Source organism: Camelus bactrianus, chromosome 13 (genome assembly GCF_048773025.1).
Source record: "Camelus bactrianus isolate YW-2024 breed Bactrian camel chromosome 13, ASM4877302v1, whole genome shotgun sequence".
NCBI classification, from domain to species: Eukaryota; Metazoa; Chordata; class Mammalia; order Artiodactyla; family Camelidae; genus Camelus; species Camelus bactrianus.
In genome coordinates this window covers 57,093,495-57,121,493 of record NC_133551.1, presented here as the reverse complement: position 1 = coordinate 57,121,493, position 27,999 = coordinate 57,093,495, and the positions used below count along the sequence as shown (strand labels likewise).

The window sequence follows — 27,999 nt, the reverse complement described above, 5'->3', positions numbered from 1 at the left end:
GAAAAGAAAAATAGATGAATGTTTCATAGACTCATGGAAAACCTCTCAGAGTTTACTCATCTCCCTCCTTCCTTCTTGTCACCATAGGCTTGGATAAAATTGAATTTCTCCAGAGCCACGAGAACCAGGAGATCTACCAGAAGGCCTTCGACCTCATTGAGCACTACTTTGGCGTAGAAGATGATGACAGCAGCCTGGCTCCCCAGGTGGATGAAACGCAACAGCAGTTCATCTTCCAACAGCCTGAGGCCCCCATGGAGGGCTTCCAGCTATAATGTCTGCCTCCGGGGAGGGGAGGGGATGGGAAGCACCACCAACCAGCGGAAAAGCAGCCCTCTGGTGGGCGGGATACCAGCCCCCCATCGTCAGCCACCACACACCTCTGCTGCCCTGGAAACTGTGCTCTTGCCCTGCTCCGCCCCCTTCCCTGGAGGGAGCACCCTCTGGACAGACAGAACCATCTGAGGCTCACATTTGGGTTTTGTGACGAGAAGGGGACGTGTTGGGTTTTTCTTCCTTACACTATATTTTGGCTGCACATAATGTCTTTAACCCAGGAGCCCAAGGGTAGACAAAGGAGGACTGAGGTAATCAATTTTGCACCTTTTTTATTTTATTTTTTTTCTTTAGTGGTGACTTCCTTCCTTTTATCTTCCTTCATCCTTCCCAGTCCTCTGCCCTGATCTGTGTAACTCTTATCTTGGGTACTTGAGCAGATGGAATATTCCAGAGATGGGGAGGGGGGTGGGAGGGGAGGGGAGAAATCCAAAACAAAGTGTTCTTGCTCTGACAGAATATTAATCTTGTATGCTTGGATTGAGTTATTTAATTTTTTCTTTTGCACATTTTTCTTGTATTAAGATTGCTCTTTCCAAGAGCCATGAGTTCCTGGTTTTAGGAATCCCAGCTGCCAGCATTGTCTGGATCTAGAGGCTAAGGGGGAGGTCACCATGAGACAAAGACCCCTCCCTCTCTCTGACCTCTTGCCCAGACCTCTTTAGTTTGGGAGCTCCCCTTCACTCTCCCTGGGCATGTACACCAGTGGGAGTGAGGGGGGAGGAGCACAGGCCTTCAGACGGGGCTTCCCATGTGTCGCTACTGATCCCGTGTGTCCTACCCACCTTCCAATGGTGCAACCCAACTTCATTTGTTTACTTGAAAATTCCCCTCAGAGTTGCATTGAACCTCTGAGGTAGCTGTATTTTCTCCTAAGCACGCGACAGGGGGCTGTGGTCCTTCCTTTCTCCTGAGGAGAAAGTTCTTGCTCTGGTGACCCATCTAAGTTGCAGAGGAGGTTGGAGTGAGAGTGTCATGTGTTGGGATAGCCACAGATCCCTGCCTTTGGCCTTTCTTCTTCTTCTTCTTCCTCTTCCATAGTTGGATCATGTATATTTTACTTCCAAAGGAGAGAATGTCAGAAAGTTCTGTATTTTTTTATATTCTATATATTAGGTAGATCAATCTTAATTGGTCTCAAGAGGAAGAACTGTCTCTGTAATTTCTGAGTAGGATACTGTGAGGAAGACCAAAAAGAGATGTAGAAGCTTCTTCGCTCAGGAAGCCTGACCTTGGTCCTTTTCCTCTGTGCTTGGGTTCTGGGCCACCACCTGGGGCCAGCCCTTAGCTCTGGAACCTTTGTAGCCAGTAATCCTGGTCTGATTGTCCCAGTACCTGAAGGGAGCAAAGGACGGCCCCAGGGCCTGGTGAAGTCTACCACTGAGTCCTTGCTGCTGAGCATCCTGATTGCATCAGGGAATCCAGAAAGCAGTCTGCCTCCTCAGATTCTGTCTCAGAGGACCCTTGTCCGCGTAAGTTTCACAGATGGCTGCTCCTCCTGTTACCACAGAAATTCAGCAGCCTCAGGACTTCTGTGAGAGGGATTGATATCTTCCCTGATTGGGATCCTTGCACATGATTTGGGTTTTGCTCTTCCTGTGACAATTGTAATCCTGATGCCTTTTCTTTTCCCTTTGAGTAGAGCTACTGCAGTGCCTCGGTGGCTTGCCTGTATGCATCAGTGGATCACACATGATAGTAAAGCCCAGTTGTTGGGGGTGGGGTGGAAGAAGTTGTTGGCCAAGTGTGGAGCTAGTGGTGGAGCTGAAGGCATAATCTGCCCTGCCCCTGCTTCCCCACAGAGGTCAGTCAGAGATGCCCTGTTCCAAGCTATATTTCCCTTCCCCAGAAGCAATGCCATTCTTTCTCCCGTTCCTACACATCCCCCCTCTGGCTCAGGTGAAATTCATGCCACTCTGCTTACAGATAAAAAGTTCAAGTGCTTTTGGCCATTGATCCTGAATTTGCCCCAAGTGTTGAGATCCAACTCCAGAGCCATTTTCTGAGAAAGGTGGTTGGAACTAGTGGTTACAACTGAAAAGTCTCACCACTGCTGTACCACCTGAGTCAAATGTTACTTTTTGGCTTCGGCATGATGACTACCAACCCCCCGTCTCCCAGGTAGGCAAGGGGCAGGACCCTTTTCACTTGGCCTGCTGACTCCATTACAAAGTTATTTTCTTACAGTTAAAAGGAAATCCACCCACCCCACCCCTTGTCCTTGTCCAAAGAGCAGAACATTTAGTAAGATCTATTTTGTACATCTCAAGCAATAGTTAAGTCCCTGCCTTCCCCAACTGTTCCTCCAAAATTTACTTTCACTTCAGATCTGGGCCGGGTACCAGATGGGAGACTTTTTTGACCACCTGGCTACTGCGTAAAGCCTGTTTTCTACAAGGATTCCAAAGGCTGAAGTCTCCCAAGGTGCAACGTGAGGACAAATTTCTCATCAAATAAACGTGATCTCTAGGAGCTTTCCTTTGTTAGTGTCCTCCTCAGATCATGTTTTCTCATCTTCCCCTGACCCCCTTTCAGTCAACAGATGAAGTTCTTCCAGCCCATAGAGGCAATAACATCATCTTTTGTCTCCTCTCCTTTGGCCATCTTAGGAAGCAAAAATATTATTTCTTTTTTTTAGCCCAGGCATGACAGCCATTCTTCATGGGCAGCCCCCATCTGGACTCCAGACCCTGGCCGAGGTGAGGTCAGAGGCGTTCTGGCAGATTTCTGAATGGATGTTAGAGGGATGGAGGGGCTCCCCAGCCTGCTGTAGGGAATAGCCTGGTAAGACGTGTTTTGGGAATCTTAATATTTTGATGCATGGCTATTACGTCCGTTTTAAGATCTCTGGTATGTTGGAGATATTTAGGTGTGGATTAAGGGGTCAAGGAGTCTTTTTTTTCAGCTAAAATTTTCAAGTAGTGTTTTGAACAGTGCCAGCTACTCTTTATTGCCAGTCCCTCAGGGCATCCCACCCTAAACCATCTTCTCTAGTACTAACTGTATCTCTGATCTTAGGAGCCTGCCTTCAGTTCTGAGCTATTGCCAGTGACTGACTGGCCTTGGTGTTGGCTGCAACTTTCTGGTAGAGAATCAAATGGGTTCCACTCTCAGCTGGCCGGCCAGGTTACTTGGGACAGTGGGTACAAATGACCCTTCGAAGAAACAGGTGTTGTTGGCTTCAGCTTTCAGGGATCCTTTGTGTTCCCACTTACCTAGAACCCTTAGATCTACTTCTGTTCTCTTTTCCTTGGAAGCCTTTTCCAGGAGCCCTATTTTTTGGAGCTAAATTGCACAGATTATAGCTGCTACCATACTTAGTCAAGGAAGAGTGAAAGAAGGCTTCCAGGCAAACTTTCAGTTTCCCTCAAGCCAAACCAGTTTAAATTGAAAACTAGCAGAATGGACTGGATTTCCATTTTCTCACTGTCTACCTACCTTCCCACTACACTCTATAGAGTTACTCCTGTTTCTAGCAAACTAGAGGGGAAGAAGATGAATACCTAGCAATACTTCCCTCCTCTTCCCACATCTCTTCTCCCCAAGACTTATTCAGCCTGGTATCCAACATCTGTGATACTCCTCAGTAGATTTATCTTGTGGGCTCGGGTTCTGAATTCTTAGTTGAAGGCGAGGAGCCAGATTCACCAGGTACTTGCAGGCACTACAGCGACCCATTGGGAGAACAGGCTGGCTGGGGTCCTCAGGAATGTGCGCCTGTCTGCCTCCCTGGCAGGCCAGGGAAGGGTACCAGGCTCAGTGCAGTGAACCATAGGCAATGCTCACAACCAGGAGCAACATCTAGGTAAGACTAGCCTGGAAATAAGTGCATGTGAGACTGAGAAATAGCTCAGAGTAGGTTTCTTCCACAGCCGTTTCAGGATTGTATATTCTAGACTAGTCTTGTCCAATATTTTTTTTCTGTCTTTTGTATTTTTTGTTAAGCCAATAAGCTGAGAATTTGGCCCTGTGGGGATCCATATGGTAGGCAATAGCTGCTCTCTGGCCAAGGCCTTCATAAATGATGCAGTCATCCTATTGTCTGTTCCCTAGCCCCATGCCCAGATTAGGACCATGGTAAGGGAAGAATCTGAGGTCAGTACCAACTCAGTCTGTGAATTAAAGCTGTTAGTTTTCCTCTGAGAGGGCATTCTCCATCAGGCCTGGGCTATGTGCAGAATCAAAACTGGGTGTGAATGAGAAGAAGAACCATTAAATTTGGGGCCCAGAACACTCCAGGAGAAAGGTTTGAGTAGTGCGTCATGAAGGTCTTCAATGGGTCTGGGCCCACCTCACTGCTTCTGGGCCAGCCTGACTGCTGATGTCCACATCAGCACATACCTGAACCCCTCTGCTAAACCTAGTCCTGCTCCCCTACGTAGGTCATATGTCCAGCCCCTGGGTTTGGGAAGAGACAACTCTGCCATGACGAGAACCCTCAGGCCTTGGAGCTGGGTATTGGCTCTTCTAGCTAGCTTTTGTGGGAATTGCCTTTGAGCCTCTAAAGAAGCAAAGCAGAGCCACCCAAGACAGAAGAGATGTCCCTCAAAAACAGCTTGGGTTCCCAGCTACAGACCCTAGGAAGGTGAAACAAACCTTTTTCCTCACTGGTTTTTCTTTCCAAATTTATTTGCTTTTAAGAACTATAAACTCTGGCTATTGTTTTCCATGTTCTCAGGGCCCCTGGGTAGACAGACAAAGTTTGATGATTTCAGAGCAGATATAGGCCAAGAAACCATGGCATTGAGTGTGCTGAGTCCAGACAAACGATATTTATATACACATCCAAATTTGAAGAGACGATGTATTTCTTTAGGTTTCAAACACTGTAATAGATACAAAGCAAAAATAAAAACCTGTTGCAAAGTTCTAAATCTTCTTCTTTGGAATGATCCTAGACTGGATTTTTTGGAAGTCAGTGGAGAGAAGATGTTTAAATTTGCTGCCTACCAGTGGAATTAAGAATTGCAACAGCCTGCTTCTGCCATAAGGAATTTTTTAAATCAGCTGTATTGAAATATAATGGACATACAGTAAATGGTACATACTTAAACAATTTGTTAAGTGTTGACATATATGCACCCATGAAACCATCACCACAATCAAGATAGGTGAACATCCATCACCTCTAGTAGAAGTTTCCACGTGCCCCTTTGGAATCCTTCCTGCTTGCCTAACCCCCAAGCAACCACTGGTCAGAGTTCTGTCACTATGGTTTTGTTTGCATTTTCTAGAGTTTCTCTAAAGGATTTTTGCATCATTTCATCACTCCACAGCCCTTTGAGCCCATCAAGGTCATTTAGTTCACAAACTACTCTCTTTGGTTTAGATCAATTCCTAAAGCAAGGATTATAGACTAGCAGCCAAAAAGTTGATAACAACCCAAAAGGAGGGTGTTGGTTGGCCAATAGTATGTTTTGAGTTTTAATTCATCACCAAAGAAAGATGTACCTATCTATCTTTTAAAATATCAGGCACCACTGAGCCTGAGTTTCTGCTTGAAAACAATCTGTAAGAACTCTATTACCAGTCACCACCATTCCCAGTGGGCTCCCTGATGGGCTGTGACAGGTGCTAACATTGTTGCTATCTTCTCTTACAGCAAAGGAGAAAGTAACTTTTTAACCCATGTTTCTGTCAGATTTTCTTACTGCTTGCCTGCCTGTTCTACTCATTACCCAGCAGGCCCCCGTAGGCCACCCTCGACCCTTCCCACTGCACTCCATACCCCATGCATACCTTGTTCTTGCTCATTAATGTTCTTTACTTCTGTTGTGAACACCCTCTTCCTATGGAAATCCATCAAGGCTTGATATTTATATGTTACCTCCTCAAGAGATTTCCAACAGCTTTTCTGCAAATAGGGCCTTAGTTTTGAGAGACCTGGATTCCAAAACTTTCTGAGCTTGTGTTCCACCGTTATACTGTTACACCAGCTTTGCCTCTCAACGTTAGCTGGTAAACACTGCCTAAGGAGTGGAGAAAAGCACTGCCCTGAAGTCTCAACTGGGGGAAATGTTTAACATCTTACGAACTCTAAAACAACACCCAATTTGCACAACAGTTTAAAACATCTTCCCCCAAATAGATGCTAGGCTTTAGGACTAGAGAATTTAGCCAACAGTTCTTGCAATGTTCAGTGACTTGTAAGCAAATAATTTCAACATCTCATCACTAATGCTGTAATAGAACTCTATCCAGACTAGGGAGCAGAGACAGACTGCAGAGCACTGAAAAAGCTCTGAAGTGACCTTTGAGCTGGGTGGGCCTCAAAAGATTTTGTTTTGCCAAGGAAGACATTTTGGAATGTGGAATAGCACCTGCAAAAACCTGGGAAATCCTGGAAATAGTAAAAGTATAGCTGAAACAAAAAAGGCAGAGAGGATGGGAGGACTGGCTGGAAATGGAAGCCAAACCATTTAGGCATTAAATTCCAGGCACATGGATTGTTGGTTTATATTCCATTACCTATAGACAAATGGATAACGAACTGTGATCTCACATTTGGAGAAAAGCTTGGCTTTTTTTTTCCCTCTTTAGTCCCAGTGCAACTGGGACTTTGTAGAGGGTAGGCCAGCCAGAGAAAAGGCTCAGGAACCTGCTGAGGCCAGAATTCCCCTTGCAGGGCTTCCTCCAGCACCTTCCAAAGAAGGACTCAAGCTGGTAATGGAAATGGAAAAATAACTCCTTTCACAAGTTACTTTGACTCATCCTCAGTGCAAGCGTGCCATGGTGGTTATTTCTTCTGAGAGGAAGGGCAGTCGAGTAGAGATGGGTGCCAGACTTCCTAGCTTTGAATATGCTCTCATCAGTCCATAGAGGTATGGCCTTGGACAAGTTATCTAACCTTTGTCTTACAGTCCTCAGCTGTAAACTGGGAATAACAAGTAGCATAATATTTATCTTGAGTAGTTATGAGGATTAAACCAGTGGATACCGGGAAAGCAAGGTTTCAAAGAACTACTGTAATTAAAAGTTTCTTTTTGAATACGGAAATTGAGGACCTGGGAGAGAAAGGAATGCCGGATAACACGGCAAATTAGTAACGAAGATAGGACTGGAATACAGGTCTCCTGATGTGTGTATCAGTATTTCGTCCCTTGTTCTCAGAGTTCCTAGAGTCGTATATGTTCACAGCAGGAGGAAAGGGGTGGTGGCAGCGTGCACTAAAAAGCAGCCAGGCATGCAAGGCTGTGGGATCTGAATCACAGCTTCTGCGTGACAGAAACGACGTTGACGTATCTGTGCAGAATGACTGGCTCCTTTCGGAACTCCTGGGTCTGCGGCTCTGAGGACCAAAGCCCTGTTGCATCTTGGGAGTCGGGGTCAGCCGGGATGCATGGAGGGACGTGTAGTCCTTTCCCTCCCCCGCCTTCCCAACTTCCCCGCCTCGGAGGCCGCCTTTGCTTCATCTTTCCCAGCAAGCCCCGCGCGAGCGCCGGCTATTGATTGGCCGCGGCGCAAGCAGGCGGCTCTGCCGGCAGCAGTTACCCAGGGCTTCCGGTGCGAAGCCAGAGCGGGCGAAGCCGTCGGGACGTCGGCGGTCGGGTACGTACTGCGGCGGCTAGAGGCATGAGGCAAGCAGCGGGTCTGTGGGCCCGTACACTTTCGGCGGGTGCGGGGAATCCGCGCGAGGGCTCGGGCCGGGGGGCAGGGCTGAGATCTGTGCGCATGCGCGGGCGGCGCGCGCGGGCGCGGCTGGAGGGCGCGCGGGGAGTGGGTGGCTGCGCGCGCGGGAGGGAGGGCCCACGTGGGGCCTGGGGGGCGGGGAGGTACCGGGAATTGAGTGTCCCGCCACGTCAGTCCCCGACCCTGAGCCTATCCCGCTCATGGCCTCTGGTGAAGGGGCCGTGTTGTTCCGGGAAGTGGCTTCGGGAAAAAGGAGGCCTCTCCTCTCCCGCTGCTGGGCACACTAGAGTCCCCTGACCGACCAGAGATAGGGAGAGCCGCTGGCTCCCTCCGGGGAAGGCCGGCCGATGTGAAGCTGTGCGCCCTTGGCATTGGGATTTCTGATCCAGGGTGCGAAGAATTTTAAAGTCTGGAAAATAGCAAGTGTGTTTGTTTCTATAGGATCTGCCCCTTACCTAACATTGCAAACCGCAATGAAGAACCAAGACAAAAAGAATGGGGCTGCCAAGCAATCAGGCAACGCTCCCAACCCCAAAAACACCCCGGGGCAACCGGAAGCAGGACCAGAGGGAGCCCAGGGGCGGCCCAGCCAGTCGGCTCCTGCGACAGAAGCTGAAGGTTCCACCAGCCAGGCTCCAGGGAAGGCTGAGGGTGTGTGCCAGCTCTGCTTTTCCAGCGGTCGGGAGGAGGAGTTTGCGGTGCGCCAGTCTAGCTTCTGGAGTTAGAGGCCAAGGCCACTGTTTACCCAGAAAGGAGGAAATGTAGAGTGAGAGGAGGACACGGCTGAATCTGTGCAGTTCCCACCGTGTGCTGAGTAGTTGACAGAGCCACCCACACTAAGGACAGGGACAGAACTCTGTTGAGAGACGGCTTAGACGGGTTTAATTCAGGTTGGCAGTCAGATGAGACACCCAACTGGCAAATCCAGGTTAGAAGCCCCTCATTCACCAGTGGATAACTGCTGTTCATATTTAAGGCATTTCTGGAACTTTTTAAATAGCAAGAGGTGACATTTGTGGGGAGGAGCAGGGGATGGACTAGACGTCGAATTCCTGCTACATGATGCCACACCTATGTGTTGAAAGTTTTATACTTACTTGATTTTTTATATTCCCACAACAAACATGGTTGGGCAGTAGTGATAAATAGTTACATTGTTTTATGGGTAAATAAACTGAGGCTTAAAGAACTTAGGCAACATTTAACCCAAATTAGTAAATTTGGGCCTGAAAAATCCCAACCAATAGCATAACCACCTTAATTTCTCTCTCAACCCCTCCTTCGCTCCTGCTCTAGGAGCACAGGCCAAAACCTCTCAGTCTGGGGCCCTCCGTGATGTCTCTGAGGAGCTGAGCCGCCAGTTGGAAGACATCCTCAGTACATACTGTGTGGACAACAATCAGGGGGGCCCAGGCGAGGAGGGGGCACAGGGTGAGCCTGCTGAACCCGAAGATGCAGAGAAGTCCCGCACCTATGCTTCGAGGAATGGGGAGCCTGAGCCAGAGACGCCGGTAGTCAATGGTGAGAAGGAGACCTCCAAGGGGGAGCCAGGCACAGATGAGATCCGGGCCAATGACGAGGTCGTAGACCGGGACCACCGAAGGCCGCAGGAGAAGAAGAAATCCAAGGGTCTGGGTGAGCAGAGGGCAGCTACTTGGGAGGCTGGTGAGGGGAGGGAGTTTGGACCTGACATTCCTGGGCTAGCCTGCTCTGCCACGATTCAGAGGAAACCCTGCTTCCAGAACAGTGAGTCAAATTATGTAGTTTAATCAAAGCCGGGGCTATGGGGCCATAGCATAGAGGTGTGCAGGTTGTTCACTGTGCAAGGGCTTCTGGCTTTGGGAGCAAGTGGGAACTGAAGTCCAACCTGCTCTCTTTGAGAAGATGGAAAGCAGGAGGCCTGAGTGGGCAGTCCTGTGCCAGCCAGCACCATTTCTAACTTGCTGTATAACCTTAGGCAAGACCTTTCTCCTCTCTGGTCTTTAGTTGTTACTTCTCTACACAGTAAGAGAATTGGACTAGACCAGGGTTGAAAACTCAAGCTAGCCAAGCTAGACAGAGGGCCCATGAGGACCAAGAAAATGCCTACTTGACCCAAAGGGTTGACTACCACCTGGTACCAGCAAGTGGATAGCATGTAAAACTACAGCTAAGTGAAACAATCTTTTTTTTTTCCTTTTTTTTTTTAAAGCCAGAACTCTAGAGTTATTATGTGAAATCTCTAGATTTTTAACTGTTGGCAACTGATACACTAGGAGCCAAACAAAACCCATCTGTGGGTTGTATTTGGCCTATGTGCCAGTGGTTTGCAGCATCTGCATTGATCTGTCAGCGCCTCCTTCAGGAGCCTGGTGCAGTGCTATATACAATGGCCCTCTCTTTGACTCAGGGACAGGCAGCGGAGGAGTCACTTGGGTGGGGGTTGAGGGTTTGGATGTTGAATCAAAGTTAGGTGATATTATACCCACGTCTTAGTCCTTCCTCCCCCACTCCCTACCTGTCATACTAATTTAAAGAAGGTTCCTTTGATTATTTTAATCTTAGGATCAAACACTGGAAGGTATAGTCATTTTATTTTATTTATTTATTTGTTTTGGGGGATATTCATTTTAAACTTCACTGTTGGCTGTCTCTGTTGACGAGAGTGCAGTGTTCTGAAGGAGACCCATTCCTTTTCGCATCCTTCCTCCTTCAGAAGGGCCTTCCTTGCATTGAAACAGTAGCACTGAATTCACAGGTGGGGCACCTTTCTTTCACCTGTTGGTTGAGCAGGTAGTTTCTTTCTCCCGCTCCTGGTGCTCACCAAGCAGATTTCACAGAGACTCAGTCATTGGTTTAAGAAGTATTTATTGAGCATGTCCTCTGTGATGGGCACTGGGGGCAGTCCTGGGGCTCAGTGACAGGTAGAACTGAGTTGGCCCCAGCCCCCATGAAACACACAGACTGTCCGGGGAGGGCTGCTTCAGGGGCCTGAAGGGGACCCCCAGAGAAGGGGGTGCATGCCTTTGCTCCCTGTGCTTTGCAGGAAAGGAGATCACATTGCTGATGCAGACCCTGAACACACTGAGTACCCCAGAGGAGAAGCTTGCGGCTCTGTGCAAGAAGTATGCTGAACTGGTCAGTTCTCCTCCTTCTCTCTCCCTCCCTGCCTCAGAAGGTTGGCAGGCCATGAGAACATTTTTGATTGCTTTAAGTCAAATTGTATTTGTCCTGTTTAGCACTGAATAGGCTCATGGGAAGGGAGATAAGCTGGGAGAGGACAGGTTCCGAGCAGGAGGTGAAGGACTGTGAGGCCAGGGAGCAAAAAGGATTATCTGTCGACAAAATGAAAAGGCCAGTTTGATGCTAGGAATCATGTTGAGGAGAGAGATGGTGAACAGTGGAAAAGTCTTGGAGCAGCGAGAGTGAGTGAGGGGGTCTGTTGAGGACAAAGAGGGGTAGCAGGTGGGCTCTTCTGAGGACACAAGTGTCCCTAGAGTTGGAGGAATGTCACCCTCTGGGAGTCTCATGAGCTTGGTCTCTGGAGTCAGAGCTGGGAGAGAAACTGGGATCTGCTGGCTACACACCTCTGCTTGTCCTGAGTGTCTGCTAACGGGTCCTTGAGATGGAGCCCTTGGGGCTACTAGGGGGAGTGTGTGAAGCCCCTGCACAGTGTCCTGCCTCAGCTGTGGTGGCTGGACTCAGGTCAGCTGAGGAGACCCTGGGTCCCCGTGGGGAGAGCCCCCTGCAGGGCCCTTACCTGCCCTCCCCATCCCCATCCCCGTCCCCAGCTGGAGGAGCACCGGAACTCCCAGAAGCAGATGAAGCTCCTGCAGAAGAAGCAGAGCCAGCTGGTGCAGGAGAAGGACCACCTGCGTGGCGAGCACAGCAAGGCCGTCCTGGCTCGAAGCAAGCTGGAGAGCCTGTGCCGCGAGCTGCAGCGCCACAACCGCTCCCTCAAGGTGGGCCGCCTGTTTCCCCAGCCTTGCTCGTCTTCGGTGGGCTTTCCTCTTAGAAAGCAGCACGGGCCTTCAGCACAGAAGTAATTTCACCCGTGATGTTGTACTGTACAGAGAGTTACTGGTAACCACTTGACGTGGACTTGTACTAGGTGAGGTAAAGGGACCGGGGCAGGGCTTCAGATTTTCCCATTCCATAGCTGTCCCTGGGGGAGTTGGCATCACAAGGACAGGCAGCTCCTCTCCCGGAGCATGGTCAGTCCAGAGTGCTGGGGCCTTTCTCGTTCTGCTTCTCCTGTGGGTGGATGGGGGGAGGGGTCATCTGGTTGAAGCCTGCTCACTGTGTATGCACATCCTTTATATTTCTTATAAAATTTGCATCCGTAAATATCAGGTATTTTGCAGCTTGTTTTGCTCAATTTTAGTTTATCTTTTTTTTCTTCACAGTAATGTTCAAAGTAATTCTATTCATAATATCCAAAAAGTAGAAAAAAATCCGAATCTCCATCAGCAAAAGAATAGAGAAACAAATTGTGGTATGTGCATAAGAAGGAATACCTACAGAACAGTAAAAGAGAATCAACTATGATACATGCAACAATGTGAATGAATCTGATAGACAGACGTTGGGCTAAAGAAGCCAGAATTTAAACAGTGTGTACAGTACTAGCCTACCGCTAAGTCCCAAAACAGGCAAAACTAGTCTCTGGTGATACAAAGCAGAATTGTGACCTCTACAGCAGTTGATAACTGAGGGCAGTCATGCCCCCCATGGAATATTTGGCAATGTCTGGAGATATTTTTGGTTGTCACAACTTGTTTTGGGCGGGGGGATGTTACTACTGGTATCTACTGGGCAGAATCCAGGAGTGCGTCTTTTAATGCATAGAACAACCCCCACACTTAGTTTATCTTTTAAACGTTACAAATTTAATGTAAATGTGATGTAAGGGACTCAAAGGTGACAGGTCGAGTCTCACAAATGAAAGGTGATAGTTGCCCATCCTCCTCAACCTCAGTCCCAGCAGAAACCACTGGGAAGTAAACCTACTTATGTGTAAGTTTAAGTACAGCTTTTTAACTTCCCTGTCTACATGTAATACCTTACATATGGTTTTTTAAACAATATAATACATTATTATACATGTATTGTTTCATATCCTGTTACATTTTCTCAGTTTACTCAATGCCTTATCTTTCCCCATCAGTTTATATAGGACTATCACATTCTTTCTAACAGCGTCGTTGCATGGGTGTACTGCATTTGATCAGTGCCCTAGTTAATGTATGTTAGATTGTTTCCAATTTTTCACTATTACATGTATAGAGCTACACTGAAAACTCTTGTTATATATACCCCTCGCTAATTACGTATTTATCCATAGGATAAATCTCAGAAGTGAAATGTCTGAGTCAAAGAGTATGAAGATTTTAAATTTTAATAGGTTTTGTCAGCTTACCTTCTCACCAACAAGTGTCTGAGTGCCTAATTCTGTGCAACCCTGGGTATTACTGAATTTTAACTAGTTGGTCGGGAGAGAGGGAGAGGCAGAGTTGAATGCACATTAAACTGAGACTATTAGGTCTTCCAAATCTATTCTGAGGTCTGGAAGAGTAGACTTCAGGAGATCCAGATTTCTTTAGAAAGGTGCTTAGACGTATGCCTGCGTTTTTCTAGAGAGCCTCACTTGATGTCACCTGATATACAGAGGGGTTTGTTGGAGCCCCATTGGGTGACATCTTGGAGCCTGGCTACTCCTCACTTTGAGAGCAGGGAAGGCTGTTGGGAGAGACCATCCCTGGGCTAGTGGGGGAGTCCTGTGGGGCTGGCCAGGGAGCAGTGCATGATGGCGCCGGGGCTGCCTTCTCTGCCCAGGAGGAAGGCGTGCAGCGGGCCAGGGAGGAGGAGGAGAAACGCAAGGAGGTGACCTCGCACTTCCAGGTGACGCTGAATGACATTCAGCTGCAGATGGAACAGCACAATGAGCGCAATTCTAAGCTGCGCCAGGAGAACATGGAGCTGGCTGAGCGGCTCAAGAAGCTGATTGAGCAGTACGAGCTGCGGGAGGAGGTGAGGGGTCTGCAGCGGGGTGGCGGGGTGAGGATGTGGGGGAGGGGGCGGGGAAGGCCGGGGACACTTTGCAGGCTTCATCCCATTCACTCACTCACTCTTTCCTCGGGAGGGGAGTGATGCCATACATTCTCGTATAGATGAGGATCTTGGGTCCGGAGAAGAGAAAGCCACAGGTCCACAGTGCCTCATCCTAAATGGTGGGGCCAGGTGTCTCTTGAAATTAGAACTGTCCTAGTTTTAGACTGGAGTTATGTTCACGCAGTGTGTGTTATGTAGCACCCCCAGCAGGACCTTTTGGCAGCAACCCCAAATCAGACACGTTAATCCTTATGCAATTAAACTTCTGAGTATACTCACCTAGGTTTATAATTAACCTTGCAATGGTACAGGCCAGATTATTCTGCCTTCTTATGACAATTTCAGTTCTCAGAGTTTTTTAGAATTTGAAATCACAGGGTAGGAGCTGGAACTGTCATCAGTGATTGACTCTAAGGGCTGTTTTCTTGCTGTTCTGCTGCCCCGGCCACCTGCAAGGGCAGGGTGTCACTGCCTTGGCTGGTGTTGTCTGCCGCCCCAGGCACTCAAATCCCTCCCTTTGGGTCCCCACACACCATTAACTTGGCTGTTCTGGGTTTCTGTTTCTTTGTCATGAAAAAGGTGATTGGCAGCTACCTTACAAGGCTGGTCGAGGCCCCTTCCCAGGCCCTGGGGTGTGGTGGTGGGTGGGATGGGCAAGACCCTGTCCTCTTGGGCTCGGTCCCGTGTGTGGGGGGCCAGAATGGGCCTCCCCTGACCTACCCCTTCTTTTCCTGTGCTTTGACGTCTGGGAACAAGGCTGATTTAAGAGGAGTTGGTTTGGTTCTTGTCCCTTGGCACTGAGAGACATGGAATTTTCCTGACATCAGAGTGAGGCACCTGCTTCGAGAAGCTGAGGGCCCTCTTCCTCTTCCCTCTCCTTCCCCCCAGTACTGCCTGTAGAGGTGGAGGTGCTCCCTGTCCCCAGTCAGATTCAGTCACTCTTGTCCTGCCCCCCTGAGCCTCTGGACCTTAGATCACAGGTGACTGAAATTCATCATGTCCCAGACGAGACCTGTCTCAGCCACCTTGTCTTCCCACATCCAAAAACTACATTCAGTTCCCCACCTCCCTGATTTCATTTGTTTTTTGAACTTTGAAATAGCATTTGAGTCCATCACAGCTTTCTCACCTGGTCCCGCTTCCCAGGGCTCCTTGGGCAGTCAGGACAGCCATCCCTCGGGCTGCATGTCTCATCTTCAAATATAGATGTGGCAGGTCTCTGCCAACTGACCTCAGCTGTTGTGTTGGTAGAGGTGTCCTTTTGCCCTTTCTTCCCATTTACAAGGGAGTTGGGCTACAAAAGTGAAGGTTGTCACTTTTGTAATAATCTTTTCTGGGGCTAGAGGTTTGAGTGTGTTTATTACTTGGCTTCCTGGGAGCTGATCTCTTCCTTACAACCCCTCTGCTCACCCCAGACTGACTCAGTGGGAGAGACAGAAGGTGAGGGTGGGAAGCAGACCTTCCAGGAACTTGGGGCCCATGTCCTGTGGTATATGTGGGTGTTTAGCATGTCGGTGTGAGGTGGGAGGCTGGGCAGTGTGCCCTGGTCTGCAGATGGGGCATCTCTGCAGCCACTGGGCCTCCCCGAGAAAGGGAGCGCCCAACACCAGACCCCTCCCACCATGCTTTCCTGCAGCATATCGACAAAGTCTTCAAACACAAGGACCTGCAGCAGCAGCTGGTGGATGCCAAGCTCCAGCAGGCCCAGGAGATGCTGAAGGAGGCAGAGGAGAGGCACCAGCGGGAGAAGGATTTTGTGAGGCTCAGGCCCCGGGAGTGGGGGGTCTGGGAGGAGGTGGGTTGGGTTCTGGCTCAGCTCATAGTCAGGTTTATATACAGGAGCTGCCTGGCCAGATCAGGCACCAGTCTGAGAGCAGGAGGCCTCAGTGGGTTATGGTGCGTGTAGCTTAAAAAAGCCAAACAGCCCCCAGGGGCTTCTGATGGGATCTGGGGTCCTGTCTCGGAAATAGCTCCTCAAAGAGGCTGTGGAGTCACAGAGGATGTGCGAGCTGATGAAGCAGCAGGAGACCCACCTGAAGCAGCAGGTGAGACTGTGTGTCCTGCCCTTGTGCCTCCACGGTCTCTGCACTGAGCCCCACCCTGGGGGGAGGGAACTGGAACCCTCATTCTAGGACCACCTTGACTCCTGTGTGACCTTGCTGAGCCTTTGTTCTCTCTGGACCCGCCCAGCACCTGTGTGGTGGTGACCAGGTGGCTAGGTGAGCTCGAAGGACTTCGTTTCTAGTCAGAAGTGTTGTGCTGCTTTTTAGTAGTTGGGGGCAGAACGGGTGATTTTAATTACATAAATTAGACTTCATTCTGGAAGAAAAGTTTGAAAACAAACATAAAGACAAAATACAAGTCCCCCCAAATCCTACTTTTTGGGCTTAACATTTTGGACTATAGCCTTCCAAATACATAGTTTCTATTTAAAGAAAAATGGTATCTCAATAGAATGGTTGGGTCAGAGGGCCAAAGGCGGGTCTGAGTGTGCCAACCGGAGCTGCCCTCCCGAGAAGCCCAGTCTTACTTATGGGCTTCTCTCTCACCCAGCTTGCCCTGTACACGGAGAAGTTTGAAGAGTTCCAGAACACTCTTTCCAAAAGCAGTGAGGTGTTCACCACATTCAAACAGGAGATGGAAAAGGTAATGGTGCTCCAGACTGGGTGTGGCTGCCGGGGCACGAATGGCTTCATTCAGAGTTGAACACTGGGCCTGCCTCCTGGAAGCTGCCATCCCTGGGGGGGTGCCTCACAGGAGCTGTTGACAGTGACAGTGTGGTGGATAGCAGGGGTGGGCCATAAGGAGGAGTCACAGCCTTTCTTCCCTCTCAAGGAAGTATCAGTGGTGGGTGTGCCCTCCAGGCTGTCCTGAAGAGGGCGCAGTCTTGTTGCCTGTTTTATTGGTGGCATTTCATTTGAGACATCTGGGGGTGGCACAGACGACACTGACCGCGCCCTGTGATACCTTGCCCCCTTGGGACTGTTCCCCACCTCGGAGACACAGATGCACAGGCAGCCTGCCCCCCTGACCATGTCCCTCTGTGTGTCACATAACCCAGATGACAAAGAAGATCAAGAAGCTGGAGAAAGAAACCACCATGTACCGGTCCCGGTGGGAGAGCAGCAACAAGGCCCTGCTTGAGATGGCCGAGGAGGTGGGCTGAGTGCCATCTGCGGCTGGGGCCAGGGGTGTGCGGCTGCTGAGTACTGGGCCCTTTCCTGTACGTCCCACCAAGAAGCGATGCAGCTCGCACGAGGTGGAGCTGGGTTCCCATGCATGTCTGTCCAAGGCCAAAGACACTGTCTGCTGTCTCCCCGAGGGAGGTGGTGAGCTTGGTGATAGGTCTGTAGTGGAAGCAAAGAGAGCAAATCAGAGAAGGGAAGAAAGGAGCCAAAAAAAGGGATGCCAGTGATGCACATAGCTTATACCCAGATAATTTGATTTTGTGGCTTCAGATGTAGGAGGAGAAATAACTAATTGCTGGAGCAGCTGCTGCATGCTAGACCCTGCTGAATGTTAAGATGTGCCAGTTCACTGAGCTCTCCTGAGCTCTGTGAGGGTGATGTTCCTACTCCCGTTGAAGAGATTAGGGGATATGCTCAAAAGCCAGCACTTCACCAAGGCCACCTGGTAGATAAACTGAGGAATCCATTGTCTCCCAGCCATGTCCCTTCTCTGCACCACAATACCCCCAGCTGACAGCCAGGTCTCATATGACAGCATAAACCAGGGCTGTTTACTCAAAAGGGGCCAGCTTTCAAGTAAACAGTGGGGACTCTGCTCTGTCCTTAGCATTGTCAGAGTGTGAATGTTTCTACCAAGTGGCAGTGCCGGGTGGGGATTGAGTGACATGGCACTGAAGGCCCCATTTCTCTCCCCAGAAAACACTCCGGGACAAAGAGCTGGAGGGCCTGCAGGTGAAAATCCAGCGTCTGGAGAAGCTGTGCCGGGCGCTGCAGACGGAGCGCAACGACCTGAACAAGAGGGTGCAGGACCTGAGTGCCGGAGGCCGGGGCCTGCTCCCTGATGGTGGCCCTGAGCGAAGGCCAGAGGCTGCCGATGCCTCCAAGGAACAGGGTGGCGAGGGTCCCAGGGTCCAAGCACCCAGCTCCCCAAGGGCCACAGAAGTACCTTGCTGCCCTGGAGCACCAAACATGGAAGCGTCAGGCCAAATGGGGCCCCCGGAGCCCGCCTCCACCACCGCCTAGGGAGCCCGTGCTGGGAAGGGGCGAGCAGCCCGGGCCAGCCTAGCCCGTGCGAGGCTCCCACCGCTGAGGCCCAGGGTGCTCTGACCTGGCTGGCATCTGACTCTGCGGTTTCAGATTTTGTGGGTCAGTTTTACGTACATAAGGCATATGCTCAAGGCCTCATACATTTATATCTGAACGTGTAAAATGGGCTTGCATCAGAGGTGGGGGTGTGTCCAGATGAAGTCAGTGGCTCTTCTGTGAGCTGAGGAGTCTTTACACGGAGCTGTAGTCACAGTGAGCCGGCAGGACGAGTGACTTGAGCATGAGCATTTCCCTGCCCTATTTGAGGCTCAGCCCCTCCCTCCTGTGACAGGTGACACGTCCAGGCCTTGACTGTGTTTCTCCTGTTAGCGGGACATGGGCAGCTCTGGCTCTCCCAGCTCTCCTGGAAGCTCCTTGGCTTCTGACCCGGAAAAGAGGTGGCCAGGCAGGGCGTTGACAGGGCAACTTAGAGCCACCGGCGATCGAACTGCTTCCCTGCCTAGGACAAGGGACCTGGAGAATGTTCTGTGTGGGATGACGTGCTGGTAGGGAGCCCCTCAGGCACCGCTTCCCCTGCCCTCTGGTAGTGCCAGGACCAGGCCAACGATGCTTCGCAGTAGCCTTATCATTCACAGGTGCCTCTGTAGCCTGCACAAATGATTGACAAGAGATCACCCAAAGGATTCTGAAGGTTTTGGGGTTTTGTTTTGTTTCCTTTGTTCTTGTTTTGTTTTTGTTTTCCACATGTGGCAGTGTTTGTATTGAGGATCTTCTGAGGAAGGGGTGCTATAGCAGTGGTGCCTGGGTTCCTGGCCTCCAGTGCCCCCACCACCCCAACTGGCAGCTTTGCCGTGCTGGTACTGACAGCTTGAAGGAATCAGATGGTTTATAGTGAGAGGAAGAAAAGGGCTTCTGATGGCTTTTGCCACAAGCTCACCTATGGTTTCGATCCTGGGAGGCCACTGCTGACGCCATCACTGCTGTCTCCATGCAGCTGTTGCTGGGCCCCAGATCCAGCTGCCTCCTTGGCTTTCTGAGTCTGTTTTGCTTCCTCCACCCCCACCTCCAGTGTGCCATCTTTGAGCCCTGTCTGCCTTGATATCCCACTTCCTGTATGGGGGCCCCCAGCTCTTGTCTGACAGCTGATGGATAAGAGTGAGACTCACCATTGACAGAGCCCCAGAAATCCACAGAATGGCTGCAGATATTTGTGTAATTTTTTTTCTCCCCCCAGCCCCATCTCCGTCCCTCATACATGGTACCCTATACCCTGAAGCTTCTGCTGGTTGCAGACTTGCTGGCACATTAGTTCGTCTTTGTACAGAACAATTTTTTGGAACAGCAGAATAAGTTGGGTCAGGAAGCAGGGCTGTGCTGAGTTTGGGGTACTGTAAGCCCGTCTCTAGTGGGGCCTCAGCTTTGGTGTAGCTGAGAGAACCACAGACTAAGATGGATTGGATGGTTATGTTTTTTGCTTTTTGTTGTATTTCTTTCAGGTTAATTCATTATCTTACAGGTCCCTTCATCTTCCACAAATAGCCCACTTTTTCAGCCCTTAACTTAAATCCCTCAGATAATTAGGTTCATGAACAGTATTAGGTACTTCTGAGTTATGTTAGGACTTAGATCAGAGATGGCAAATGAATAGCACGCCATTGCCCCTCTCCCCCCATGGTAGGTACCCCTACTTTGCTTCAGAGGATTTCCTGCTAAGTCCCTAGCATATCCTCATTTCTCAAGATTTGCCCAGCAGCCAGTACACATGTTGAGACCTAATTTGCCATTCCTGGCTGAGATACTGCTCTGCTGAGGTGCATGAGAGCTGCCAACCCCATACAGGGTTTGCTGTGCTAAGAAGTTTCTGCTTGCCCCCTTCAAAGAGAGCAGGAAGGCCTGCAATGGCCCACGTGATTGCCTGCCTCAGTTCAGCTACCTCTTAAAGCTCATAGTGTTGGGGAGGGGGAGGCTGTTGGAGCCCAGCGAGGTGTGGGAAATCACAGCTGAGTAGCATAGCAGTTCTCAGGAACCAAGTCCAGTGAGCAAGGTGGCCCCAGCTGTGCGGGGTGGAACCTTTGCTCTCAGCTGCGGCGAGTGGTCTCTAGGCCTCCAGGCCAGGCAACACATGGGGACCCTCTTCCTCTTCCTCTTCCTCTTCCTCTTCCTCTCCATTGACCAAATCTTACCAGTCACTACAGCTGCTCTGCTTGCTCTGCTTTCCAAAGTCAGCCCAGGTGCCGGGGTGCTGCCTACACCAGCCAGAATCCTGGGCCAGATAAAGGGGAGGTGTCTCTCCAAGAATGAAGGCCGGTTCCTAAGTCACTGGGGCGGGTCTCATGCACGTGACCTCAGATTTAGGACCAAGAGCTGTGTTGCATTCTTAGATTGCTAGCTTTTCCTCCAGGGGACCACGGCAGGTGAGGCTCTGCTGACGGTAATTTGTGTTCAGGGTCTTGTCCAGCTGAGAGCTTCATGCACACCAGGTTCTGAGAGGTGTCAGCAGCACTTTTTAAGATTTGTTTTCCATGAGGTTTTTGGACCATGGGCTGAGCTCAGGCACTTTCTGTAATAGAATGTTAACGTCTTTAAAGATGGTTATTCCCCCTCCACCACCCCCATCCTGGTGGCCCTGCTGAGGGCTGACGGAAAGGCCAGCGGAGCTGCTCTGGCGTCTCTAGGGGAGGGCTGAAGCCTGCTGAGTTGGTTCTCCAGCTGCTGCTCCAGCCCTCCCACCTAGCACAGCACAGAGGCAGTCACCCCAGGGACAGCCTGGTACCTGCCTGGGGGAGGGGTGCTGCCTTTTGTCCCTGTAACTGCTTTCCTTATGGCCCAGCCTGGCCACCCAGATTTGTTTGAAGCTGTGCTGACAGCTTCTTTGTCTCCTTTTGGTATTTACAACAGCCAGGGACTTGATTTTGATGTATTTTAAAACCACATTAAATAAAGAGTCTGTTGCCTTACTTATTTCTCTCCTGATCTTCGTGGTCATTTGGTGCTTCTGGATCCGTCCAGCCATCACTGGTATGTCCAGATCTGCTCCAGAGTCTCTGGCTCTGTCCTGGTATCTTGCACCTTCCAGAGTGGTCTGCCTTCCAGCAGTAACAGCAGGTACGGAATGCTAGCCAGCTCACCCAAGCTGCCTGAGTGGAGCCCTCAGCAAAGTTGGCGTGATGCTCATCATATATATATGACTTCTTTCAATCAAAGATTGTCCCTGCCTTCTGAGGACTCACAGGCTATTGAGGGAAAAGGTGCTTTTAGATACAGAGAGGTTACTTGTGCTATGGGAGCATAGAAGAGGTCCTGTCCCTTTCAGCAAGGTGATAGGGGTAGATCCTGGAATAGCCTTAGGACCCAAAGGGCAAGTAGAAGTTTGACAACATTAAGGACGTGGTTCACCTAGCAATGCAGCTGCTCAGGAGAGTGGTGGAAGGAGATATATCAGAGACCAAATGACCAGGAGCCTGTGTGCCAGGTTAAGGAACTGGGGCTAGATCCACGGGTGGGGAGTGGGGTAGAGGGGAACCACTGAAGTTGTTAAAATAAGAAATTCGTTAAGTCCACGAGGAAGGCAAAAGGCAAGACCAGAGAGCTGAACATAGGCCAGTTGGGGCCCAAATCAAGATGAGTGGACACTGCACCACTGCTATTTGGGCTGTCTGCTATGGATAGCATCCCTTGGGCACTGGCCCTCCCAAGGGAATACACAGGCCCTTCCAGGTTCCTTTGATTTTGTGCATTCCATGACAAGACCACATCCTGCACCCAGTTCTTAAGAATGGGCTGGTTTTAAAAAAAAAAAAAAAGAATGGACTGATTTCTTACACACTCCTGTTCACCCACCCCAAGCCTAGGTGTAAAAGTTGAGACTCCTAAATTTAGGGCAGACATTCTACTGGCAGCCTCACCCAGCACCCTGCTCTCTCCCGGGACTGGACTGGTCTGACGCAAAGGAATATATATGAATGCCTCCAAAATGACAGAGACAACTAAAGTGCCCTTCCCTCCAGGCCTCCATAGGCAGATGTGTCCACACTAGCTGTGACAATCTCCACAAAACCCCTGCCCCTTTTGATCAGAGTCCTAATGGGTTGATATTTTTCTGTGCTGGCCACATTGATTGGCTCCAGTCAGAGATCTTTGGAGGGGGTCTAGGGAGACAGCCATAATTCTTGGAGCTTCAGAACAAGCTCTGAGAATTCTGCTGTAGTGCTGAGAATGACCTCTCTCTGCCACTTTCCTAGGAGAGCCTTTGTGCCACTCTCTAGCAGCTCTGGGAGGGGAGGAGAGGGACATTCAGTTGTCCCCTTTGCCTACCTATGCAGACCCCTCCCTCCAACCCCTGGTTATTGAAGTCCTAAATTAATGTCTCCCCTTCTGGAGCTGTCTAGGTGTTGGAAGCATCTGGGCAAGATCCCTGTTCAAGAGCCTTTGGAAATAGTGTCCATCCCTCCAGAGTTCAGTGAGGCCCCAGGAAGCTGCTCCTGCCCAGTGGGAGGGGAAAGGTAGGTGAGGTGGCTTTGCACTGGCCCCAGGGCAGTTACTTGAGACTGCAGGGCAGCCTGGCCAAAGGATAAGCCCATCTCCTGTTGCATCAGATGCTTCTCTAGGGACCTGAGCGGGGAGCCTTTGCCAGGTCTTAATAGCTGCCCCATTGATCTGCCCCCCATCCACTGCCAGCAGCACCACCAGCCCTAGCTCAGCCTCCATGGAGCACTCAGGTTTCCCTCCTGGGGGCTGGTGTCAATCCAACTGGTTTCCCTCTGACCTGATGCTCACCACACGTGTCCCTAGGCCTGGGGGTGGGGAGAGGTTAGGCTTGATCGCCTCATTTCATGAGTGGCTGAATACAGCCCTTACTGCCTACCAGGAAAAGTGTCTGGGTGTTGTGGGGAGAGTGGTATTGCTCTCAAAAGACTATTGTTTCCTTTCAGTAAAATGGTATCTCCCTTCTGTTAATGTACATAAAATGCTTAATAGGGGACCTGGACTCACTTGAAAGGTGTTTTTCTTCTCTTGCAGTTTCTTCCTGCTGCTGCTTCTTGTGCGTCTTATATGACATATATATGGATTCATTCATTCTCTCTCCCCCTCTTCCTCCTCCCCTCCACTTCTGACAAAGCTGCCACCATTTTGTAAGGTAGCTTCTCTCCAAAACTAATAGGAAAATAAAAAGTTTTAGATAGCCATCACACAACCAACGTGGTCACCTTACTTCAGGTGGGGCAGTAAAGTCGAGTGAGAGGGACAGCTTAATAAACGTGGGGATACTCCTCCCATCTTACTCCATCCCGCTGTTAAAAAAAAAAAGGTCACTTTCTCTTTAAATGCAAATTATCTCCGCAAGCTCAGCTTCCACCCATTCGGCTCCCTAGTTGGAGAGTGCTGAGGGCGAAGGGAACCTGCACAGAAGCATCACTCCTGATCCCAAACCTCCAGGTCAGTTTCCCCCTTCGGCAGTGGGGGCGGGGGGCGGAATAACGAGGGTCTGAAGTTCCATTTTGGATCCTGGCTCCTGAACTGAGCTATCTATTTGGCTTTGGAGACTGATCGTGGGAAACAGATCCCAGATCGCCCCCAGCCATTCCTGGCCTGATCCAATTTTTCTATCGAGTTCCTAATTGGACCAAGCTGCTACTGGGAGAGGGATTTGAAGCGCTCTTACCTACTTTCAACCACACCCCCTCACTGCCAGCCAGCCTCGTGCCAATTTAAATGCTTATGCCTCCAGCGCCACCTCCATCCCAGAGTGCAGAGTCGGGCTTGGTGGTGGCTGCAGGGAGTGAGCAGCTTGGGGAAACCCCGTAAAGGGCTCTCAGAATTAGATGCGGTGGGCGGAGACCTGAGGCTGAGGGGGCGGGGCCGGGCGGCCGGCCGGCCGAGCGGTGCCAGCCTCGGGCTCAGCCTTTATTGCAGGCCCAGGCCGCCCGCTGCCCGACCACCCAGCCCACTCTGGCTGCAGCAGAAGCCTAGCAGGAACTTCCTGACTGGAGAGGGCCAAACGGCTGGAAGTCTGTCCCAGAGAACTTCTAGGAGTCGCCTGGTGTTTGCCACTGGGGGTGGGATGGAAAAGGAGGGATGCCGGTGTTGAAGTGCGTGGAATCCACACAGAGCCCTGCCCGCATGCCACGGCTTCTGGCCCTGCTGCCCATCCTCTGGGGGTTACTGCTTGACACTGGGGTCTTCCCAGGTGCCCCATCCACACTTTGGTTGCCTCCCATGCCGACAGGGTTTGTCAGCGTCTGTCCAGGCAGTTAATAAATAGAACGGAGGCTAATTAAGACAACCCTAATCCTCAGCAGGGCTCCTGCCAGCTCATATCCACCCTGTCTCCCCCTACGTTTCCTCTGCCAGCTCCACCCCCTCAGCTACAGGGACAGGAAACCCCAGGAGCAGCTGCAGCAGGAAAACAATGTCTGGTCCAGCCCTTCCAGGCTAAGGCTTGAGGGCAGGGTTGGGCAGGGGACCTGGGGTGGGCCACAGAAGGTCCTTCAGATACACATCCATGACCTCAGGAGTCGGTGCTGATAACTGACCTTCGCCATCCTGGACAGATGAGGGGGCAATTAGGTCTCAGGGCTGTCCTTTGCAGCTCTCAGGAGTTTCCAGGGAAAGGACGGCTTTAGCCCTTACTATTTCAGTGGGACTGCCTCCCTCCCAGGGCCTGAGGCCTAGCCAGCACCCAATGGAGGACAAGAAGAAGAAAAGGAGTCCCAAGCCCTGCCTGAGCCAGCCAGCCCAGCCCCCCAGCACACTACGCAGGGTCCCAGTGCCCACCAGCCACAGCGGCTCCTTGGCCCTGGGACTCCCTCATCTGCCATCCCCAAAGCAGCGGGCCAAATTCAAGAGGTGGGTACAGAAGGGAAGCAGGGTAAGGAGGGAGGGACCCCAAATCTGGACTGAGCCCTATGGGGAGGAAGGTAAAGGGGGCCTTAGCCTATAGTTACTAAGCAATTATCAAGGCTTTCCCTGGGGCTCCCCTCACCCTGGCTGACCCCTGAGAACTCAGACCTGGTCCCTACTCTCAAGAGTGTGGGGGAAAGTCCAGATCGGTCACTGGGATCACACAATGTGATGATACACCTTAGAGCAGGAGTAAGCCACACTTCCAGGAAGTGAGAGTCAGAGAAGGGTGTTGGCACCCTGGAGAGGGAGAATGTTCTGAGCTGAGGGGCTTGCCTGGCAGAAGTATGGAAGAAAAATATTGCCTGGAAGGCTCTGGGAACTGCAGGCGCTTTGGTGGTCCTGGAGTGTCATGAGGCAGGAAATGATGAGGGGGTACTCAGGTGTACAACTTGAATTCTCTGCTTAATTTTTTTAATGATTGAAAATTTGCCTTCTACCTTATAATATGTCTGTGTTTGTTTCCCACTAAACACGTGTTCTTTCTCCGATCAATCACTTTGTTTCCCTGTGCCTTTGCACACCAGCTGCCTGCAAGGCATGTTTGGGGCTGCCAGAATGGGGTGTCAGAAGCTCAGGGCTGGGGCAGGAGAGGCCGGGGGGTGGCAGGCAGGCTGGGATGGTCATTCAGTGCTATCCTGAAGGCAATGGAAAATTCAAAAAAAACATAGACGAGAGGCAGAAAGATATTTTGGGGAGAGATAAGATGGCTCTCATGGCAATAAGGGATTACTGTCCCCAAATTCACTGAGGCCCAGTGAGGACAAGTGATTCACCCAGGGTCGCAGGAGGAATGAGTGAAGGGCTCAGACAGGAACTCAGGAGCCCTGTTCTAGGCATGGCTCTGATTGCATCATTGGCAGAAAAAGACTTCTTTGACCTCTTACCCTCACCCCTCCGCACCCACTCCCTTCCCTTTACCCATCCCAGTGGCCAGGACAGGGCCAGAAGAACAAACATCCACTTATGTTGATGAGTGGATAGAAGGATGAATTAGTGCATAGACAGATGGTACCGGGGGTACCTGACTGCCCTGCCCCTACCCTGTGACCATGGCCATGCCCACCCACCCAGGGCAGGAAAGGAGAAATGCCGCCCAGTGCTGGCCGGAGGTGGGGGCGGCCCTGCAGGCACCCCCCTGCAGCACTCGTTCCTGACTGAGGTGACCGATGTCTATGAGATGGAGGGGGGGCTGCTGAACTTGCTCAATGATTTCCACTCAGGCCGACTGCAGGCCTTCGGTGAGTCCTGGGGGCAGCGCTTAGAGGGCATGTGGGTGAATATGGGTGGTCTCCGAGGCTTGGCTGGGTCCAGGGTCCCAAGCTCGCTCCCAGAGCTAACAGGTGCTGTCCAGGGAAGGAATGCTCCTTTGAGCAGTTGGAGCACGTCCGGGAGATGCAGGAGAAGCTGGCCCGGCTGCACTTCAGCTTGGACGTGTGTGGGGAAGAGGAGGAGGAGGAGGAAGAGGATGGGGTCACCGAGGGGCTGCCTGAGGAGCAGAAGAAGACGATGGCTGACCGCAACTTGGACCAGCTACTTAGCAATGTGGGTCAGGGCTGGATGCTTCAGTTCCTAGGGGCACCAGGGGTGGGGGAGGTAAATGCTTCTAAGACCATTCCTGGCCCCTGGGTGAAAAGATGGGGGTGCATGGAGCCAAAAGCTCTGGGCCTCTCAACCCCTACCATAAGATGAAACCTACAGCATCTGGAGTTGGCCTGGTGCCCCTTCTGACAGAAACCTCCCTTTCTCTTTCTGTTGACAGCTGGAAGATCTTAGTAATTCTATGTATCCTTTCCAGGGAACCTGACAATGTGTATTTGTGTACGTGTGTGCACGCCTCCCAGAGAAAAAATTAGCTTCCACCGTCCCATCACCATCCGGGAATATTTACATATAACCAACATTCTCACCTCTTTCAGTCCTACTGAGTCAAAATTAGCCACAAGCTGCCCCCACTCAGGTAGAGGGCTGCAGAAAGAATTCTCCAAATATTAGGAGAAAGGTGGTTGCAGGGGATATATTTTACCTACTTATCAATATCTTTTCAAGTACCCATCCATGGCAAAACTCGTCTAATGTCTTCCTACTCTTTCAGCACTGAACAATTATTTGTACTGACTTAGATTATCTCCGTATCTAGTCCTAGTCGGAAGTTGTGCAAATGCACACACCTTCATGATCTACACCAAAAGCGTAGTGGGTAAGCCACCTAGCACAAAAGGGCAGGCAAGAACTGCAACTCCATACCATGGACCACTCGGGAGTCCCAGGCCCCCGCCCCTTTGCACAATTGGGGAAATTAGACCTGTACAGGTTGGGAAAATAGGGCTGGAAGGACCGCGGTCCAAAGCGTCACAATCCTTGACTGGCACAGACAGAAGCTGCACCTGGCCGAGAACGCCGAGCCTGAGGAGCCGTCAGCTGTGTAGGCTCATTCCCTTCAAACTGTGACTTTTTACGGACTCGACTGTGTGTTCCGCGGCCCCCCAGGTGCTATGGGGGAGGGGGGTAATGGATGGAATTAAACCAGAAAGAAAGAAAGCGACTCCGTGTCCTCCCTGCCCCCACTGCGCCCTTACTCAGCAGGGTCGCCCGGGCACCAGCTACCTGGGGGCCGCCCCTGAGCAACACACTTCCGGTTCGGCAGGTCCCTCTTGTGGGGCTGGATTCCCGCGGGCATCTCTGGAGTGGGAGTTGCGGCCCGGCGCCAGCCTTGTCTAGCCCGCGCGGGAGCCGGATGGTCACCGTGGAGATGGCGGGGCGGGGCCTGCGCTAGCTAGTGCGCGGCGCGGGCCAGTGACGCACTGCG

General features: G+C 51.0%; 3 protein-coding genes across 10 annotated transcripts in view; all 3 read left to right on the top strand.

The window, feature by feature from the left end:
• Positions 1 to 5,210, top strand: part of KPNA6 (karyopherin subunit alpha 6) — a 39,772-nt gene extending 34,562 nt beyond the window's left edge. Inside the window, exon 14 of the mRNA XM_010952177.3 lies at positions 88 to 5,210. Coding sequence (XP_010950479.1) covers positions 88 to 275 — 188 coding nt within the window. The 3' untranslated portion in view covers positions 276 to 5,210. The remainder of the gene's footprint in view (positions 1 to 87) is intronic.
• Positions 5,211 to 7,729: 2,519 nt separating this feature from the next.
• Positions 7,730 to 21,247, top strand: TXLNA (taxilin alpha). Of its 2 annotated transcripts, none has more exons than XM_074376949.1 (11): positions 7,730 to 7,884; positions 8,407 to 8,616; positions 9,262 to 9,600; positions 10,991 to 11,082; positions 11,736 to 11,906; positions 13,780 to 13,974; positions 15,692 to 15,811; positions 16,026 to 16,100; positions 16,609 to 16,701; positions 17,117 to 17,212; positions 17,940 to 21,247. In XM_074376949.1, the coding sequence occupies exons 2-11, from the start codon at positions 8,439 to 8,441 to the stop codon at positions 18,264 to 18,266; spliced, it is 1,686 nt and encodes a 561-aa protein (XP_074233050.1). In that variant the 5' UTR covers positions 7,730 to 7,884; positions 8,407 to 8,438; the 3' UTR covers positions 18,267 to 21,247. The 2 variants fall into 2 exon arrangements, with proteins under 2 accessions (XP_074233050.1, XP_074233051.1); XM_074376950.1 differs by having other exon boundaries at positions 7,777 to 7,913.
• Positions 21,248 to 23,609: 2,362 nt separating this feature from the next.
• On the top strand, positions 23,610 to 27,973 carry CCDC28B (coiled-coil domain containing 28B). 7 transcript variants are annotated; one of them, XR_012511357.1, is made up of 7 exons: positions 23,621 to 23,726; positions 24,949 to 25,136; positions 26,265 to 26,431; positions 26,545 to 26,735; positions 26,953 to 26,975; positions 27,565 to 27,680; positions 27,838 to 27,965. XR_012511357.1 is itself a non-coding variant. In XM_074376960.1 (6 exons), the coding sequence occupies exons 2-5, from the start codon at positions 24,973 to 24,975 to the stop codon at positions 27,639 to 27,641; spliced, it is 735 nt and encodes a 244-aa protein (XP_074233061.1). In that variant the 5' UTR covers positions 23,621 to 23,726; positions 24,949 to 24,972; the 3' UTR covers positions 27,642 to 27,680; positions 27,838 to 27,973. The 7 variants fall into 7 exon arrangements, 6 of the variants coding, with proteins under 6 accessions (XP_074233062.1, XP_074233061.1, XP_074233063.1 ...); XM_074376960.1 differs by having other exon boundaries at positions 26,265 to 26,735; positions 27,838 to 27,973; XM_074376962.1 differs by lacking the exon at positions 27,838 to 27,965 and having other exon boundaries at positions 27,565 to 27,735.
• Positions 27,974 to 27,999: the final 26 nt, after the last annotated feature.